The sequence below is a fragment of the Trichinella spiralis genome (assembly GCF_000181795.1).
Source record: "Trichinella spiralis strain ISS 195 chromosome Unknown Scfld4, whole genome shotgun sequence".
NCBI lineage: Eukaryota > Metazoa > Nematoda > Enoplea > Trichinellida > Trichinellidae > Trichinella > Trichinella spiralis.
Genome location: NW_003526943.1, coordinates 6,816,670 through 6,835,223, shown reverse-complemented (window position 1 = coordinate 6,835,223; position 18,554 = coordinate 6,816,670). Strand labels below are relative to the sequence as shown.

Here is an 18,554-nt window from a genome sequence, read left to right as displayed (position 1 = left end):
CAAGTAACATGTTGCTTTTCAATATATCAGTTTCATATTTGAAAAATCTATTTTTCAAAAATAAAATAATCCCAAAATTAAACATTAATCACAACAACTAGCTGATTCATTGGAAAAACTAAAAAAAAAACAACTATTCATTCCAATTCAAAAAAAGAAGAAAAAATGCTTGTGCTTCGTCGTCGTATATCTCAATTACTAGTCACTATTATGACAATTAATGGCTAATTATGTACAGTATAATTAAACGACAATCTGATACTATTTTCAACAATTAAAAAAGAAAAATTTACATCATACTTGTTGCATTATTCATTTAACAATTAAAAACTGAACTATTCCTGAATGAAAGTGAAAAAGACTAATCGAATTTTATTTACATCACATAAATTGGTTAAATTTTTAAAATTCCATCTAAATTTTGCCCGTAGAAAAGTCAAAAACAACAATAACAACAATACAATTATTAATAAACAGCGCGCATGTGCAATTTCTATTCTTCTTTTAAATTTCAATTGAAAAAATAAAAAAAAATAATAAATCCATCATATTTTTTTCTGTTATCAATAAATGACAAATAGAATGATTTATCATGCACTGGCCATAAATAAGAAAATATGATAAGCTGGATGAGAATTTATACTGTAAAAGAAGAGAAATTCAAATTTTAAAAGAGGAATTTTTGTTGTTCACTTGTTGGATTAGTTGAAAAAAAATATGTATGCAAACCACTGATAACCTATTCTCAAGTGAATTACAACAATCCTTCAGTGAAGTTAGCTAGCTGAAGTAAAAATGATTGCTCTTTTGCCAAGCGTATTTCGCATTCCGCAGTGGCATGAGCAGCAGTGTTTGTTAGCTTATCTATCGACCCTGTGACCTATTTTAAGCTGAAAACCGGCAGCCCAGAAGAATGGGAGCCGCGCTTACCGTTGGCTTTCTTGGAATGACTCAGCGAAGGCGTGTCACGACCGTTGTGTTGAACATTCTTAACCTCGTCTGCATTCATCGTACTTTTACCTGAAATAAACAGAAAAAAAAACAAAAGTCAGCAAGGAAAAAAGTAACGAGAGAAAAAAAAGAAGAAAGCGTTTGTGAAAATTTTTCAAAAGAATAAATTTTGAAAAGCCAAAAAAGTTGGTTGGCGCGCATTTTGCCAGCACAACGCTGAACGCGAAAGCGAAATAAAACCTCTTCCGAGCTCAGAACGCTTGGAAATGGCGGACAGCTGCGGTTCCGCGCGCCTAACCACGTCAATCATGGAGAAGGCCGAAAGCCATCTGCCTGGCAGCTTTGTGCGTCGACATCAAACATCGGCGGGCGGAAAAAGCTTCGGGCGCAGTGATGGAAGATCGATTTTGGGAAGCAAGCGGGGAGTTACGGGGGGGGGCGGCTTGGGGTGGACGAAAACCGACGGAAAAATGCACGCCCAGCGCCGCCGGATCTCCGCTAACGCCCAAACATTCAAGCTGACACGAAGCATATTTTCAGCCCCGGCACAGAGCAACTGAACGGCCGAAAGTGATCAATCACCGCAAATCGATCTCTCACCCTCTCGTGCATACGTTTGAAAAATTTTCAAACCGCAAACTGCCCCTGCGAAAATGTTGAAAAAACAACAACATAACCTTCAAATTCGAAAACAATTCGCGAGAAAAAAATACACGAATCAAAAATCAACAAGCTGTAAATGAAAAAATCAAAGTGAAATAAAGTTAAAAATAAATAAAAAATGCCTGATCGAAGATGCAATTGAAACTGAACTTGACACACCGGGCTGCTTGTCCAATGCACGAAATTTCAACGCAGATGGCGCGGGCTACAATACAGTATATATACAGTACTGATACACAAGGATTAATTAACTACGTAAACTTACCTAAAAAAGTTTTTAATTTTCAACTAATGATATTTGCATGATAAATAAAGATGAACTATTTTTCTCGGCTTTTTATTATTTTAAAATATTTATAAAATCTTTTTTCAAAATAATAAGCGATATTTGATTAATGGAAGATTTTGAATTTTGTACGAAGTTTTATAAATTTTTTCAAGTTGCTCAAAAGTCTATTGTTGAAATGCTTTATTTCATACGTGCATAATCACAAAATTTGTTTTACTTTATTTCAATTTGCATAAATTAAATGTAACGTTATAGAAAACTGACGGTCACAGAGTAACAATCAACTTAGTGAACTTTGCTTTGCTAAGCTAGTGCGATTTTCTGTCCAGCTCACCTGATTTTCTTCGTTAGTATGGTTATATCTGACAAAGCTGCTCTTCCAGAGTTTCTGTCGTTCTACTTCGTTCACTTGAGATGCTACGTGGAACCAGAACACTCCAACTTTTTCTTCTTCTCATTCAATGAGAACAAAAAGTGAACTTTTACTCATCAGACTCCAGCACACAATAAAGCAAGCAGATGACACTAGCAATTGGCCAATCCACACGCTACCCTGACATTCATGCATAATGTTGCATTTAATGCAACGAAAAAAGTTCTTGTCTTTTTTCATCTTTCAAACACATACGTTCACACAGTCAGCGCAATCATTGTTCAAGCATCGTTGTTTTTGAGCTGTCTGTCATTTCTTTCATTGATCAATCCAAAACAAATATCATGATTCAGCAACATCTAATAGATTCATCATTGAAATACTGATAATTTATTATGAATATCTAGGGAAGCACTCGAAATTCCCAGCATGTATTACTTTGCATGTTATATGAAATGCTTTTAATAAATTCACAGTCCTAAATTATTGAATGGCATGTCCAACGAAAAATTATGAACATTTTTTTAACATTTCATTCGCAATATTTTCATTGTTTGTATTGCATCTGTGCTGCATTTACAAAATATGAAACAAATCACTACAGATATTGCATTGGTTGCATGAAATAGCAATGTGAAAATTAGAAGAAATTTTTAAAGCAAACAGCACAGCAGGGATGTCTTTTTTACAAAACATTAGTAAAGTATAATAAATTTTAGTTTAAACTTCAATTAGCAATTAATTCATTACCATTATCAATCAGCAATTAGTAATTAATTACCTTACATTCATTATATAATCATTAACACATCCACATAGAATTTGTTTAAAATTTTTATTACGTTAAAAAACAAATGAAAAATATCGTTTTCTGCTTTTATTTATTAAATAATTAATTATTGTCTGAAAAATAATGACATCATTCAATTTTTGATCAATATTTTATTATATTGCTTAATTTAAATTCTGTAAAATACCTTTTGCCAATAAAAAGAAAACTTCTGCTTTGCCAAAATGATTGTTAATTCTAAGAAAGGGTAGTTTCCTATCGATATGATTAATACTTTAATATAAAATAGATTTTTAAGTTATTTAATTATGCTGACAATGAAATATATATTTAATTAAAATGTACATTTTGACAGCCTACTACATAATTTTAATGATCAGAAAACATAAATTGGAAATAATGGTGCTATTTTTGTCACAATCTGTTTACAGAGTGAATTTTACATACAGTACAAGTCCTTAACACTATGAACACCAGTACATCAGGTATCAATTAAAACAAGAAAATGGCTTTGTATTTCATTTCTTTCGTATTTCCAAGGGACAGACAACTTTACAACGGATGCAGTTAAACTGATATGATTTTGTCAATATTAACTTTGGTTGATTTTCATCATTAATTATAAAATATACACCATAATTTAAGAAATGCATACAGACATGCACATATATATATATGTGTGTGTATGTATAATTGAATTTATGCATATCCATAATTATTAAATTTTAAATTTGTAGTTATGAAACTGCTGTGGTTATTCACTTTATTATTTATTATTTCACTAGTCGAGAGCACTTCTGTAAGTAAAGTTTTTGATTTTGAATGTAATATTCCAAAGCGTTATGTGCATAATAATAGTAGTAAGGCTGAAATAAATGAAATAAATTTTTTATCACTAAATCATAAAAAAAATTTTAATAACTAATTTAAAAAATTAATTTTAATTTATTATAATGTTACTCGAAATTTCAGACCAATGAAGAATATAAAGTAACATTAGAAAGTTTGGAGAAAAGCATACAGGTATGTAAAGCAATATTCAAAATAGCAATACAACATTTGCAGTCTTTTATTTTCATTTTGGAAAATAAACTTACTAGCAATTAAAATTCAAAGCAAAAGAATTAATAAAATGAATTCAATCAGCTACATGAAATTATATGATATAAAAGAATAAAATCCCTTCATAACATGACAATAATTAATTATGAAGTGAATTAATAACTACAAATTTAGACTGCTGACCAGTATACCACCATGCGTTCCGATTTAGAAGGCATTAACAAAAAATGCATAGAGAAATGTACAAAGAAAGCACATAAAATCATTTTACTCTTGCTTCCTGCATCGTTTCTTGAAAAATGTATAAAGAAATGTCAAATAAAAGTAAGTACTTATTAATGTTATAACTGATTTCGTGAATTTATTACTTTTTACTGAACATTGTTCAATAATTAAGAAATTGCAATTTTAAAATTATAATTATAAACTGGCTCAACACTTTATCGTTAAACTTCATAAATGTGAAGAAAATATAATTGATTATGCTATTCAGTTAATAACACTGTTACAGGAAATGAAAGAACTGCAAGATTCTTATGCTCCAAAAAGTGCTGTGTAATAAATTAAGTGAAAAAAGAATAATCAACATTTGGAAAGCACTAAATTAGTCATTGTTTATTAGAACGATTTTGAAAAATATGTGTAAATCTGTTTGTTAGTACACAGTGATATTTTGCAATAAAAGTAATAAGTATTTTTGTTTATTATGATTAAAGCATTAAAAAATATGACACGCAGATTATCTTCTTTAAATGTTGTTAAACTAAGGTTAAGTTAATTAAGAAAATTATCTACTGTTTCATTTAAACTTTTTAAATTAAATCTGTTTTATTACTTTTTATTGTAATATATTTATTTACTTCAGTTGCATTTAGAAAAGGCATCTCATATAATGTTAACTTTTGTATATAAAATAAGATAAAATAAAACAAAAAGTGCTATTTATCTGTAAAATTTATGCATATTCATCGCGCGAACAATTTATACTTATTTATCTAAAGTATTTTTAGAAACATATCGATAATATTTATAGCAATGTTGTTCAAAAGTACTGTTAAAAATTACACTTTTACCTAAGCAACAGAATTTTTGCAAACAGATTAGTTTTTTAGTTTTTACAAAGGAATAATTTAATATTTAAGCAATAATCAATAAAATACAACAGCAATAAAGCTAAAAGTAATGACAACAAAAACGATGCACGGTTCGAACGTGCATTAGCACCATTAGCTAACCTGCTAACATGCACTGATGTTATATTAAATAATACATCTTTTCCACGCACATCAGCGGCTGCTGTTTTTAAATTTTCGCTTCAGTTGCTTTTGTGTAATTATTGCATTGCCAAATTAAATATTCAAATGCTATCTAGCATTCGGAATATCAAATTCAATAATATAATGAACAACACTTTAAATACTTGAATTAAAATTACTGCAAGAGGACATAAAATTAATGAACTTGCAACTTATCTGCCATATACATTCCCAATTTCATTTAAACCCAGATAGTTTGTAAATTTCAAAATTATAATACAATATACATATACATAATGTTGTATGCAGAAAAAGGTTCGTTGTATCACTTTTAAATTACTTTGATTTTTTGTGTAGTTCAACATTTATTTTGAAATAACACTGTTTCATAACAAACAAATCAGTAAAAGCTTTTAGAAACGGAACGCAATAGTAACAATTGAATAAATTAATCAGTAAACAAACAATTAAATAAAAACATCGAAAATTAGCCTGAATAAATAGTTCACAAGAAATCACTTCACACAAAACAGAGCTTCAGTCATGCAAGTGAAATTTTCCAACCTTGCAATGACACTTTGTTGTTTCATACGAAATGCAGAAAAAAAGACCCTCAATTTTTTTTCAAATTCCATATATATATATGTATATAACTAAGTAGCATCGGTCACGTTCACTTCCCATGAAAAAAAGATAAATTGATTTTGTTTACAACTGACAGCAGCAATTGCGTAAGAAACAACAACAGAATAACTTTGAACAGGAATGAACAAAGAATTCATTTAAATAAATTTATGTTAATAAAAATTTTAAAACAAACCCTGGCAGTTCAAACAATATCGCCTGTTAAGCCTCCGTCGAAGGCCATGTAGTCTCTTGAATTCACACTGTTTGGAAATGTGCTGAGCAAAGAAGTATTGACACCGGAAGAACCGTTCACAGTTGCAGAATTTCCCACTGCATAGCCGCTGCGTTGTGGTGATGGCATTGGTCTGACTTCAGCAAAAGGTGATCGACCATTGTTGTAAACAACAGTGCCAACAGTGCTTGCTTGACTGGAGATATTCGGAGAACCTCTGCAAATGAAATCAAAAGTTCAAAAAACTAATTCCATTTTAATATTTATATAATTTTAAATTTATATCTTGAAAATTCCTCTCTCAAAAAAAGTAAATTGCATTCAGCATTGACAAATAGCTATTTATCATTGTACATAAAATACATTTTTACAAAATATGCTACAAATTCAGCAAACCTGTCAAACACTGATCGACGTAAGCTTGAAGATCTGATAGTTGGCGAATTTGCAAAACCGGAATAATTGCTCAGCTCTTGGCTTACTGACCTGAGAGGACCCATCATTGGCAAAGTAAATTCTTCATCTGATGCACCCTGCAAATAGTAAGTAGAATAAAATTAATATTCGCAACTATGCAACTATTGATGACTGCGGTAAATTTTAAAAGCAAAGATGTACGTACATGAAAAGCAGTTGAATCTTCATAAAGCGGAGACATCAACTGTCTTTGCAGTGTGTTGGCTCTCAAACTTTCCGCATATAGCGCATCAGAAGGAGCATTATCTGTTGAAAGTGACAAAAACCTCACTTATTATATTTTCCAAATTCCAATCACATTCTCTTACCATAATCTAAATTAGACTGATAATTGAAATATGAAGGCTGTTCAAGCGCACCGTATGGTTTATTGAATATTGGACGACCAGCGGAATCGACTTCCTGAAAACAAAAATGAGTGTAAATTTTTGTCGAAACAAAAAATTACATGCTTACAATTACAGTCCGCATGGACATGTTATCTTCGCTGAACTGAGAAGCACGATTATTAGAATTGGATTCGAATTGAACTGATGATTCTTGATTGTTCACAGAACCGTTAAGCAGTTTCTCAACTACTGCATAAGGAGCCGCCTCTGGTTGTGCTTGTTCAAGTAACCTTACGTTTGCAGCTTTTTCTAAAATAAATTCATTAAATAATTAATAAAACAAAATTTCCCTGTAAACTGCTCATTTGTTTATTGTAGAGGTTTACGTGCGTATACAATCAATAAATGCACTACACGCAGCATTCATCCAAATTTGTCAGTTGAAAATATGTTAAAAGTCAGAATGGAAAAAAGTAATCATAATTAAGAAGCCCTCAAAATTGAAACGCAAATCATACCTGAAAAAGAATCGTCTGTTTTCCCAGAGGGACTACAATCCGCATTATTATTCACCAAAACCTTGTGTTCCAGCACTAAATAAAACATGAAAACAAAAACGTACACTACGAAAAAGCATTGGTAAATATTTGCAGGTTGTTAAATGTTACATGCAGAATGTTACTGGAGAATAGTTTCAAAAAAGAATGCCTTTGTCATCAAATTGTAAAATTTTAAATTTGATGAGCAATGCTATTATTTAAAAGTCCTTTTACACGTGCAAAAGAGAGAAGCATGCATATTAATACGAAACGAGCAACATCATCAGATGCAAAATCATTAAAGCCCAATAAAACAGGATCAGAATGCAAACGTGTATTTTTGAATTAAATTAAGAAGAAATACATTATAATAAAAATGCTGTTTTTTAATTTGTAATTTTTTCTTCAAAAATACAATAAACTGAACAATATAAATAAACAAAATACCTTGCAATTTACGATTTCTGTGACGTCGGATGAAACAAAGAACAAGAAAAGCGTTCAAGGCGAGCAAAACAACTCCAACCAAACAAACAAGCACAATAACCAAAATTGGAATATCTTCTTTAATGCCCAATTGATTGGCTATTCCAGAAATTCCTAAAACGTTTGCTTCAATGGTGGACTTTAATTTATAGTAAAATAATGCTTGTTACTTAGTGTTTCGGCGCTGACGGTGCTTTTGGAAAAGCCCCTACTGCCAAGTCTGTTCAACGCTTCAACGGCAAAGGAGTACTTTGTCGACGGAGATAGACCATTAATTGTTATTGTAGTTTCATTTACCGTTGGTGAAAATAATGGCCTTTCTGGAGCATCTGAAATAAGTTAAAGCATTGTAAAAGCAAATACTGTAGAAGCTGAAAAGAAGAAATTCATTTACGCCAAGAAAAGTATCGAATTCTGAACAGCTGATTTAAGCCTCCATCAAAATTTTCACGCCACTGAAGACTAACTGCGTCGTGAGAAATGTTGCTAATCGTCAAATTTGTCGGTTGATCTGGCTTGCCTGAATTTAGTTTCAAAAAATTATTTTTCCATTAAGTATAATTAATAATATTAATCCTTAAAAATTTTGAAAAATGCTATAATATAGATAGCGCTTACTCAAATGTCTTAAGGGAATTTCAAACTGATCGGTTCCCAATTCATTTCTAGCAATGCAAATATATTTTCCGTAATCATTTTGAAGAACTCGCTTAATCACTAGCTTAGTCTAAAAAAATTAATAATAATCACATGTGTAAAGAATTGTGACGGTTTATTTGCCTCATATTCCAATGGTGAAATTTGATTCGATTGAACGTTGAACCGCACATCATAATCCAATTCTTTTCCATCATCTCGCTTCCACTGCCACGAAACCTGCGGTGCACCTCTGCACAAACACTTTAGAACTACTTCAGCTCCTACTTCAGAAGCTACTTTAGAATAAGTCAAATTCTTGTATACAGTTGGAGCATCTAAAGTTATAAAGTTCAACAAATTAAAAAAGCCCTACTTTTTAATGCAACATAAAAATTTTTACGTTTGACAATAATCCAAGCCTTTTTCTTTGCTCTGGTGCCAATCCCATTGTAAGCAGTGCAAGTAAAAGCTCCTGCATCTTCTATGTTAATATCAGAAATTTTTAACATTGACATTTCTGATGTATGTCTTATAGAAACTCTAGACATGTTAAATCCATCTCGTTCCCAGCCAATCATATTGTCTACTATAGGAAATGCTGTTGCTTCACATTCAAGTTGCACATCATCGCCAACACGTTTTGTAACCGATTCAGTAATATGCGTGATTTCAGCTGAATCTGAAAATTTTTAAATCGAACTGCAATGCTGAAAAATAAATTTTCAAAAATGTTCATTTTTACATTTCACAGAAATGATGAATATCATGGTAGAAATTCCTTCGGAATTCTTCGCTTTACAAGTATATCGACCACTGTGAGCTCGATCTATTTCGTTAATAGTCAGTACTGAACCAGAAAGAACAACTTTTGGCTTATTTGATTTGTAAAATGAATTTCGCATCGGCTTTCCATCTTTGAGCCATTCATAAACAATAGGTTCAGGATTAGCAGAGGCAGTTGCATTCAGTACAACTGTTTCATTTTCTAGCACTGTTATTTCTTGCGGATCTCGTAAAAAGAACATAGGTGAATCTGAAAAAAAATTAATTCAAAAAAAAGATTAATCAATATAAATTTTAAAAATGCTTACATCTCACAGAAAGAGAAACCACTTCGTTTACACTTTGACCAATCTCGGCAGTAGTGGCACGGCATGTATATTTCATGCCATCCTCTTCAGCTGTAAGAGGAACATACAGCTTGCTCTTCACGACCCATCCTCCGTTGAAACCACTGTTGAAAAATGAGTAAAGTGAAAAATTTAAATTCAAAAACATACATATATATATTTTTATGAATTCTCACCTTTTGTTGTGCACATCAACACCAGCAACATTTTCGCCATCACGCCACCATGTAATTACTGGAGCTGGATTTCCGGAACTTGTTTCACAAGTTAATTGAGCAATGTTACCAACTTTCAGAATATCTGGTTTCACGTGAATTGAAAGTGAACTGGGTGGAAATAGCACCGTCAGATTAACAGATGCGGTGAGCAGTTTTGTGCTAGCTTCGTTTTGGGCACTGCATTTGTATGCGGCCGAGTTGTCTGAGGCGGCTACAGGAAAGGCCAGTTCACTCTGAGCTGCATTATCGCTTACAGTATTTAATATCCCAGTTGTTATCTTCAATGAATAGTCATGCAGTAGAATTCAAATAAATAATTGAAAACAAAATGTTCAAAATTTACTCTGCGCTTTCCTTTGAACCAATTTATGGTCGGTAATGGATTGCCGCCAACGGCTACGCAAGAAAGCCGCTGTATATTACCAGCAACTACGGGTGTTCCGTCATATCCAAATATTGAAACTGATTCTGGAGGATCTGAAATGTAAAAATTTTTTTCAAATATTATAATCTAAAATTTTAAATTATAAGAACAAAATAGAATTGACATAATTTCAATATTATTCAATTAAAACTGAAAAATAATGTAATCCAACTACTTACAGAGGACCGTTATTTTTTTAGAGCTTGTCAAACGACCGCCTTCGCTTGGTAGAATTTCTTCATTTACGACAGAACAGACAATTTGAACATCACGTTTTTCATTTGTTATTTGCACCGAAATGTTAGATACGCTGAAAAAGCCTGCAAAAATCCCTAATTTTCACACAGTTCACACAGAGGAGCAATTTTGAATTTTCAATTTACCTTTCCCATCAGAAGAAGGCCGAATCGAACTAACGCTTTCCTTTATTGGCTTGCCATCTATCACCCAATATATTTTAGCAGGAGGATTTGACGAACCAGAGATACAGGAGAAACTAACGGTATCACCAATTTTTGATAATTCTGGACCAATTACGTGCACTTTACTTGGTGGATCTGCATCATAATAAACTTTGTTATCGTTTGTTATATTTTAAATAAAAAAAACATTTACTATTTCAAAATATTAATGTGCATTTCTCGAAAACTGCCTTGCTAACAGATCATTTACTTATTGTTTAAAAATCAAATTATTGATATAAAGCATGAAATTTAACTTACAAAAAACATTCAACCGAACATTTGATGTGAGTGGAGTTACAACTGCTGGATTGGATGCGTGACAAGCATAGACCGCCTCGTGATCACTACCATCAACAATGAAGTCATAATCGTTCGTGGATGACTAAAAAGTGGATCAAGCAATGTGAAATATTTTGCTAGCTTCAACTTTAATAATTCAAACTTTTATTCAAATTATTGTATATATTCTTTATGACAGAAAATTATGCTAAATAGCTGAAATTTATTCTTACTGTTGAATGTGTGACATATGTTCGATCAATGATTTTATCATTCCGATACCAGAACACTTCTGGAGGTGGATTTCCATTTGTTACTTCACATTCAAGACGAAGTTTTTCACCAGCTTTTAACGTTCGTCCGTCGTAACCTCGAATTTCAGGAAACGAAGGGGGATCTGAATAATTTTACAACTTGTATTTTCAAATTTGTTTCCATCTTTACGCAATTATTATCAAATTACATAAAACAGAAAGTGTAAAGTTGGTTCTCAGTGCATCATCAGCTAATAAAGCCGGATGCCTTGCGCTGCACGTAAATATTGCTCCATCATCTTCAGGTTGAGCAACCCATCGAATTCGAGAAACTGTTGTGATCAGCTTATCCTTTTCTTGAACACTTTCTTCAAAAACGTTCGAATCTAAATTTAATGTAAAACATTCAAGCTCAAAGTAGGCTAGCTTTGCTTTGCTATAGCAAACCTTGGATTAATTTGTCATTTTTGTACCATCGAATTTCAGATTTTGGTTTGCTACCGACAGCCCGACAATGCACTTCAACTGTGCGACCAGAACGTGATTCCACTTTACCACCGTCTTTCTCTGGATCCAGAGTGATAATTTTTGGTGGTACTAAAAAGCATTTTTATAGTAATTTTCTCAAATGGATTTAAATTTATTTTTCATTAGTATAATTTGTTTATCTTTAAACACAGCTGTGAAATTATGTTTTCGAGATTGTGGCATTTTTATTTCATCGATCAGGAAATAATATTTAACATTTTTATGATGAACAAAATTAATACAAAATAATTTGACAGATTATTTCCAGAGAAGATCAAAGTTAACCTAATCCAGCATATTGTAAACAGAAATATCGTTTTATTAAAATATTTTTCAGTTTCTTCTAATTATTTGTTATGAACATTACAAAAGATGGTGCAGTGCATTGAATCGGTAAACAGAATGTGAACAGCGCCTCAAGGACAGAATTGCGTACATTGGTTAGCAATCGTCAATGTATATTACTTACTGCTGGTCGATCAGCAATATAATTCGAAATATTAACTCACATTCTTATGTAACAAGGAGTGCATGTTTCAATAATGATTAAGCGACTCAATTCAAAATAGTCCAATAAACATGCTGAATAATTAAGTTTTGAAATCAGCTGGACAGTCAGATGGCGTATTTCATAAACACTGAGGAAACGGAACCACAGTGGCACGTGATTCAGTGGTCATTACAAATTTGGGATATCGTTGCAACTATTAAGTAGCTCATTTGAAAAGGATTAAATAGGCACCCCAAGGTGTCAATCGATGTTCAAAGCACAGAATTAGTAGCTTCATTATGCTATTCAATCAATTCAACTGTGTAAATTTATCAGCACAGAAAATACAACTTCACTTCAGCAATGAAATAAATATAAATAAAATTTGTAGCGGTTATGTTAAACTTTTACACTCACTGATGGCACACATGGTATTTTATGTTAACATTTTGTAAAACATTACTTTTATTACTGAATGCAATTAATTCATTTTCCTGTAATTTGTTACTTATTATTAATACATTTGCCAAATTTAAGTGCTTACTCAAAACATTTAAAGATCCAACAGCTCGAAGTCCTTTTCCATCTTCAGACCCAGGCGAAACCTGACATTCAAATTCACCGTCATCTTCAAGTTTTGCCTGCAAAATATTTGAAGTTTAAACAATGAAAAATTTCAATTCATTCAAACTTTACCTGGCTAATTTCTAAATTGTATTCACCAGATGAACGACTACCAACAATTCGATATCGGTCATAGCCATATAAATTGTAATCAATGCCTAAATAATATGCAAAATTTGAAATATGAAATAGAAATTTTCATCTATAGGAATTTTAAAAAATAAAAATTAAAAAATCAACTTTAAAGAAAAATCTTAAAAAATTTGATGTTAGATAAATTCCATGATCGAGAATTTAAATTTGCAGCAGGTAAAATATTGAATGAAGAAAAAATAATAATTTGTTATTATGTCGGTGTTAATGATTTTAAATATTACCTAGAAATGTTCCACCTTTTGTCCATTGAGTGTGACCTTGTTGATTGCTAATAATGCATTGAAGAACAGCAGTTTGTCCTTCAATAACGGTCACGTTATTCGGTGGTACTTTGAAATACTGTTTTTGGGTTGCAACCAGTGAAGCTAAAAAAACAACTAAATTAATTAAAAATAATGTAAAACTGAATAGAACTGTGCGTTTTTATCCAACTTTAATGCAGAGATTGCATTGTAAAATGAATAATATAAAATAAAATTATTATTTACAAAGAAAAAAATTGCATGAACAGATTTTCTACAGAAAAATTATAATGCCATATGTTTAGAAACAAGCATGTAATTTTTCTATACTATAACAACAACTGCAACTTTCATAGATTATGAACGTTTGAATTGAACGGGCAAAAGTGATTCGCTATTGCAAAATGCTTGGCACCAGTTGCTTGAAAAAGGCTTAAGAGATTTGGCGCCTGTGCTTCACTGGGCAAATTGATTTCCAGTTGAGGTTAAGAGAAAAAAATCCGCCATATTTTTCCATTTTGATAAGATTTATGATCCAAAAATAGTGAGAATAGTGACAGATGTAATTCTCATTTGGCAAAAGGCTAAATATGCATGAATAGAATGTGCTATGCGATGCGAAAAAATTGTTCATGAAAAAGGAACTGAACTATGCCAGTGTGATCATAAGAAAGCCGGCTTATAAACGCTATTTACGAACACTTGTTTATAAAGAAGAGAAAAAAATGCAACTGCTGTTGAATAGCAAGTGCAAAGATTATGGGTGTTGCTCTATTTGATTTTATTGTAATAGAATGAATTGAGTAGTGTGAAAGCTGCTGTTGGAGTAGGGTATTTTTTTTTTGTTTTGTTGAAAACAGGAAATATTTTCAATTCCTAGCTCAGCAATTATTTATTTCACAAATTTCTTTAATGAATTTGCATTTCTATTCAATTCTGTCAACAGATTTCTATACTTATTTGTGCAAAATTTTTCAAAATGCTGAAACAGAATTTCAAAGACTGAATCAGTGAAATGCTGATAAGCAATAAATCAGTCACGGATCATTTAATAAAAAGCAGTCTTCCAGTTTAGCAGTTGTCTCAGCAATGCTCAGACTCTTCAAAAATATTAAAGCTTATAAAAAACAATACGATAATACTGTTGAAGAATTCTTATTTCATTTCTTTTGATTTAATGTTGCTTTTGCTCAGAGTTCAAGAACTTAAACAAAGTTTAAACAGCTTATCTTTGATTAAAATCAAAATAACATAATTACTTAAAAAGAGGAATATAACGTCATTAAAGTTATTGCAATCTGATCAATGGTGAGTTGCAATGAGCAAACTGAAAAAGCATCAAAGTAAAATTAACACAACACATGTGGTTTCATTGATATTTACAAAGTTGTCAGCCTACTTCATCATGTGCTTTGCAAAACAATGTACAAAACGGTCCCCGTTTTTTCCTTTTAACTTCAAATGATTTAAATCGCATTCAATGTATTTGAAAGTGCATCAAATAAAGTAATAAAAATTTAACACATTTTCACCTTATATATATAAATTGTTTTTATATGACATTTACTTTGGTTTATTTATGTCTTGATGTTCTCGTTGAAAAATATTTTCACCCTAGTAATTAATAATGTTGATTTTAATTTTTAAAATGATGAAAACTTTTACATGTATTTTTATGATCAGCTAAAGTTAAACTAACATAGCATGCAAATAAAATTATGTTACATTATGTACACTAAAGAACAATTTCTGCAAGAAAAGATCTTCCAAGGATGCATTTAGAAGAAGAAGAAAACAAAGCTTAACAATAAATATACCAAAATGAAACGCTTCAAGCTTTTTATCAATTTATGCAATATATGCAAATTTATTATTAAGTTCACATGCGTTTATAAAAAATATGAAAGTAGCGATGCTAAATTTAGAAGTACTTATTTCTAAAAAGTTGAAAAACGGCCAACTTTTATAATGCTTACCATAAATAATAATGACAGTTGCCACTAACTGACGACTCCACACAAATATTGCCATTATGGAGATTGAGAGCAGGTTAAAATGAAAGAGCACGTAAGTTGTCTACTCAATGCCATCAATCCAGCGCTTGTCAGGTTGGCCAGACACAACCTGCACACGTTATATGTAGAAACTAAAAATTGAATTGCATCAAATCACAAATGAAGGAAACGTAATAAAAAGCGCGATATTTTGGAAAGAGAAGCGAAACAAAGCAACAAACAATACAACGGAATTATCACTGAAGAGAGAAAGAGAGAGAGAGAGAGAGACAGAGAAATTGATGATCAGTAGACGGTCAGCGGAGATAGAAAGAAGCAGTATGGAAAAGTCGGATAAACAATTAATTTATAAGATGTTTAAACAAGATCGTCATTATCAGTAAAATTTGCATGCAAATGAATTTGAAGTGAAAATCAATTTCTCTTCATCAGCTACAACTCAGCTTGAGGTTGTGATAAAAATAAATACGAGGGGCAGAAATTTGTAAAATGAGATAAAGACCAACCATTGACAACGGGAAGCTTGTCAAAAGCCAGATTTGGGAAAGTTAGAAAATTGACTACGATGACGGTGCTTTTAAAGTTTTAAAGTTTAAAGAGAAGAACTCGAGAGGGGCTGAACGCCAAAGAGGTAAACCTCACGCTTTCGTCGGATCAACAAGGTCTGGCAAATTCAGCAATGCAATGGGTAGACTAGATTGAAATGCTTCATGCAACTGACGCTCAACATCAACATGACAACGCAGCGGATAGAACGGTGGAAGTGAAAAGCCTTCTGCTTCAAGCGAAAGTGGATTACGTTGGTTGAAATCTCAAAACAGCTCGCTTATTTTTGTTATACAACGATTCATTCCAATCTAACTTCTTCTTTTCAAGAAGTTTACCTTAAATTCGACTAGATTATGATAACGCATTATTATTATCATGCTAAATTGCATTCAGTAGTCATTGAATTTAAAAGAACTCTGCACGTCACAAAGTATTGCTACAAGTGAGGCACATGGAAAAAATTAAAAAAATGAAATCTTTCATAAATTATACATGTATATATGATACACGATAACACAGGAGAAAGCAAATCTTGTCGTTAAACAAATGACATACTTTTTGAATCATAAAACAGATTAAAATGTTCGAATAGGAGGCAAACAGCAAAATAAACCATAGATAATATCCAATTTCATCATTAATGCAGGCGTTAAACACCTGATAACGTTGCTTATATGAAAAAGGAAACCTCTTCTCACAAATGCCCAATCAAACAGAACAGTAAAATGCTGCATTGTTTTAAAAAAGCAACGTCGTCGCTTGCTCACCAGTGTCATAAAAAATATAATTATGCTTTCCAGTTGCAAAATATGTTCTCATTTCAATGTTATTTAAATAGTAATAAAATACATGTTTCCATATTTTTGGCATTGAAACTAAGATGAAAGTGAGATATTTTAAAATAATCTGATAATAAAATGAACCAATTTAAACCCCCTTTTAGATATGTAAAAATGCAAGAAAATAATGTTTAAATTAAAGGAAAATATAAAACACAACAATTTTTAAATATATTTGAAAAATGCTTTGATTAAATTTTTATTTGAATTTCAATAACAATAAATATAGCTTACAAAAAGTAATATTGATCACTTTACGAATGTTCAGTAGAAATTGAATAATAATTTTAAAAATATTAGCTCAATATTAAACAACAAATTATAATTTGTAAGGTTTTATTACGTGCAGATTGTAAATTTCAATTGCGAAAATTTCTAACTGCAATATGATCAGATCAATAAAAAACTTAGAATAAAATAAAATCACGAATAAAATAAAAAAAGAAATGATGTTAGAAGTAAATAATTATTTAAAAAGTTATTAATTATTCATAATCATCTAGTATTTTGTTAGTTCCAAGCTATTTAAACTGGTGTAGCAGCAATAAAATAAATCATATAAAACTACCCACCGTTCATTTTAGCAAAATACAATGTCAGTTATTCAATGTATTTTGACGACTAGCTGCTTTACACATGATATATAAATTACTCTAATTATACATTAATTTAAAAAATAATTTTCGTTGAATATGAAATGAAAGAATGCAAAGAAAATTTTCCCTTCACAAAACTGCCATATGCATGTCATTGAAAATGATGATGATGCATAATAATTAAATTAATGATAGAGGTTGCTTATTTACTCAAAAGTAATAAGAGAAAAAATATTTCAAACAATCTGAACATGTGTAATGGAAAACAAAGCATTGATACTTTCTTTCTACTTGAAAGCATACTAAATTACTACAAAGCAATAATAAAATATGTATTGTGCAAATTAAACATGAACAAAAATTGTTTTTGCATACAAAAAGCAAAACTATTTAATTAATTGATTAACTGTGTGGAAAAAAGAGTCACAACGTACAGCATACTCGTGTGATCAGATGTCATTGTAATATCATCAACTTGACAAACAATCGAAGTGCGTGTTAGTAAGCTACAAAGTTAATAACACGTGTTACCAAAAACAACACTATTGCTGGGTGATTGACGAAAATGCGCCAACGTCAAACATCGTTTATCAAATTCTGTGCGGATGTTCAGCAGACAGAAATCTTGCCAAGATCACAACAGTAGACAATTGGATGCCTATCAAATGAAATCTAAATCAACAGACCGATTTGTCAGCAGAATACCAGGTTGCTTGACTAGCATCAATGCGAAAGCCAAACGCAGATGCAGCAGGCTAAGGAAAAGCATCGATGTGTAAACACGAGTCCCGACAAAGCTGCATTGGGCAGTCAAGGTCAAAAAGAAGTATGGGTATCATTTATTGCAGAGAGTGAAATTTCCTTCAATTCACTTCCCAGTTTACACGAAAATATTCCAAATCAAAAATTATCATTTTATAATAAAATGGCAAGAACAAGTGCAGATTACTAATGGTCATTTGATGCTCTTGTCAAATGCAAAAGGACGATAAACGTCCTGTTTTGGATACTCCAGCTTTTTGCCAGTGTAGAG

General features: G+C 31.4%; 4 protein-coding genes across 4 annotated transcripts; 2 read left to right on the top strand and 2 right to left on the bottom strand.

The window, feature by feature from the left end:
• Window positions 1-913: 913 nt before the first annotated feature.
• Tsp_01688 (toxin-antitoxin system, antitoxin component, Xre family) lies at window positions 914-1,511 on the top strand. The gene is made up of 2 exons (XM_003377443.1): window positions 914-1,010; window positions 1,129-1,511. The coding sequence occupies exons 1-2, from the start codon at window positions 914-916 to the stop codon at window positions 1,509-1,511; spliced, it is 480 nt and encodes a 159-aa protein (XP_003377491.1).
• A 2,812-nt stretch (window positions 1,512-4,323) lies between these two features.
• Tsp_01689 (conserved hypothetical protein) lies at window positions 4,324-4,687 on the top strand. The gene is made up of 2 exons (XM_003377442.1): window positions 4,324-4,452; window positions 4,640-4,687. Exons 1-2 carry the CDS (start codon window positions 4,324-4,326, stop codon window positions 4,685-4,687), a joined length of 177 nt encoding a protein of 58 aa, XP_003377490.1.
• Window positions 4,688-6,213: 1,526 nt separating this feature from the next.
• Tsp_01690 (putative immunoglobulin domain protein) lies at window positions 6,214-15,553 on the bottom strand. The gene is made up of 21 exons (XM_003377441.1): window positions 15,499-15,553; window positions 13,502-13,645; window positions 13,197-13,282; window positions 13,045-13,141; window positions 11,930-12,079; window positions 11,692-11,868; window positions 11,462-11,625; window positions 11,208-11,331; window positions 10,665-10,805; window positions 10,405-10,538; window positions 10,020-10,339; window positions 9,805-9,947; window positions 9,456-9,704; window positions 9,087-9,392; window positions 8,825-9,048; window positions 8,036-8,213; window positions 7,177-7,298; window positions 7,029-7,122; window positions 6,866-6,966; window positions 6,640-6,776; window positions 6,214-6,460 (listed from the first exon to the last, which is right to left on the bottom strand). The coding sequence occupies exons 1-21, from the start codon at window positions 15,551-15,553 to the stop codon at window positions 6,214-6,216; spliced, it is 3,393 nt and encodes a 1,130-aa protein (XP_003377489.1).
• Window positions 15,554-16,175: 622 nt separating this feature from the next.
• On the bottom strand, window positions 16,176-16,862 carry Tsp_01691 (hypothetical protein). The gene is made up of 2 exons (XM_003377440.1): window positions 16,700-16,862; window positions 16,176-16,348 (listed from the first exon to the last, which is right to left on the bottom strand). The coding sequence occupies exons 1-2, from the start codon at window positions 16,860-16,862 to the stop codon at window positions 16,176-16,178; spliced, it is 336 nt and encodes a 111-aa protein (XP_003377488.1).
• Window positions 16,863-18,554: the final 1,692 nt, after the last annotated feature.

Excerpts from the sequence above, each read along its gene's own strand:
- Tsp_01688 (XM_003377443.1), top strand. The coding sequence starts at position 914 with ATGGGAGCCGCGCTTACCGTTGGCTTTCTTGGAATGACTCAGCGAAGG. Across the intron at positions 1,011-1,128 it reads TAACCTCGTCTGCATTCATC|CCAAAAAAGTTGGTTGGCGC; the intron begins GTACTTTTACCT and ends AATTTTGAAAAG.
- Tsp_01689 (XM_003377442.1), top strand. The coding sequence starts at position 4,324 with ATGCGTTCCGATTTAGAAGGCATTAACAAAAAATGCATAGAGAAATGT. Across the intron at positions 4,453-4,639 it reads TAAAGAAATGTCAAATAAAA|GAAATGAAAGAACTGCAAGA; the intron begins GTAAGTACTTAT and ends ACACTGTTACAG.
- Tsp_01690 (XM_003377441.1), bottom strand. The coding sequence starts at position 15,553 with ATGGCAATATTTGTGTGGAGTCGTCAGTTAGTGGCAACTGTCATTATT. Across the intron at positions 11,626-11,691 it reads CTTTACACTTTCTGTTTTAT|ATCCCCCTTCGTTTCCTGAA; the intron begins GTAATTTGATAA and ends AAAATTATTCAG. Across the intron at positions 9,948-10,019 it reads GTTGATGTGCACAACAAAAG|TGGTTTCAACGGAGGATGGG; the intron begins GTGAGAATTCAT and ends ATTTTTCAACAG.
- Tsp_01691 (XM_003377440.1), bottom strand. The coding sequence starts at position 16,862 with ATGACACTGGTGAGCAAGCGACGACGTTGCTTTTTTAAAACAATGCAG. Across the intron at positions 16,349-16,699 it reads GAAATTGGATATTATCTATG|ATTTCAACCAACGTAATCCA; the intron begins GTTTATTTTGCT and ends AGCTGTTTTGAG.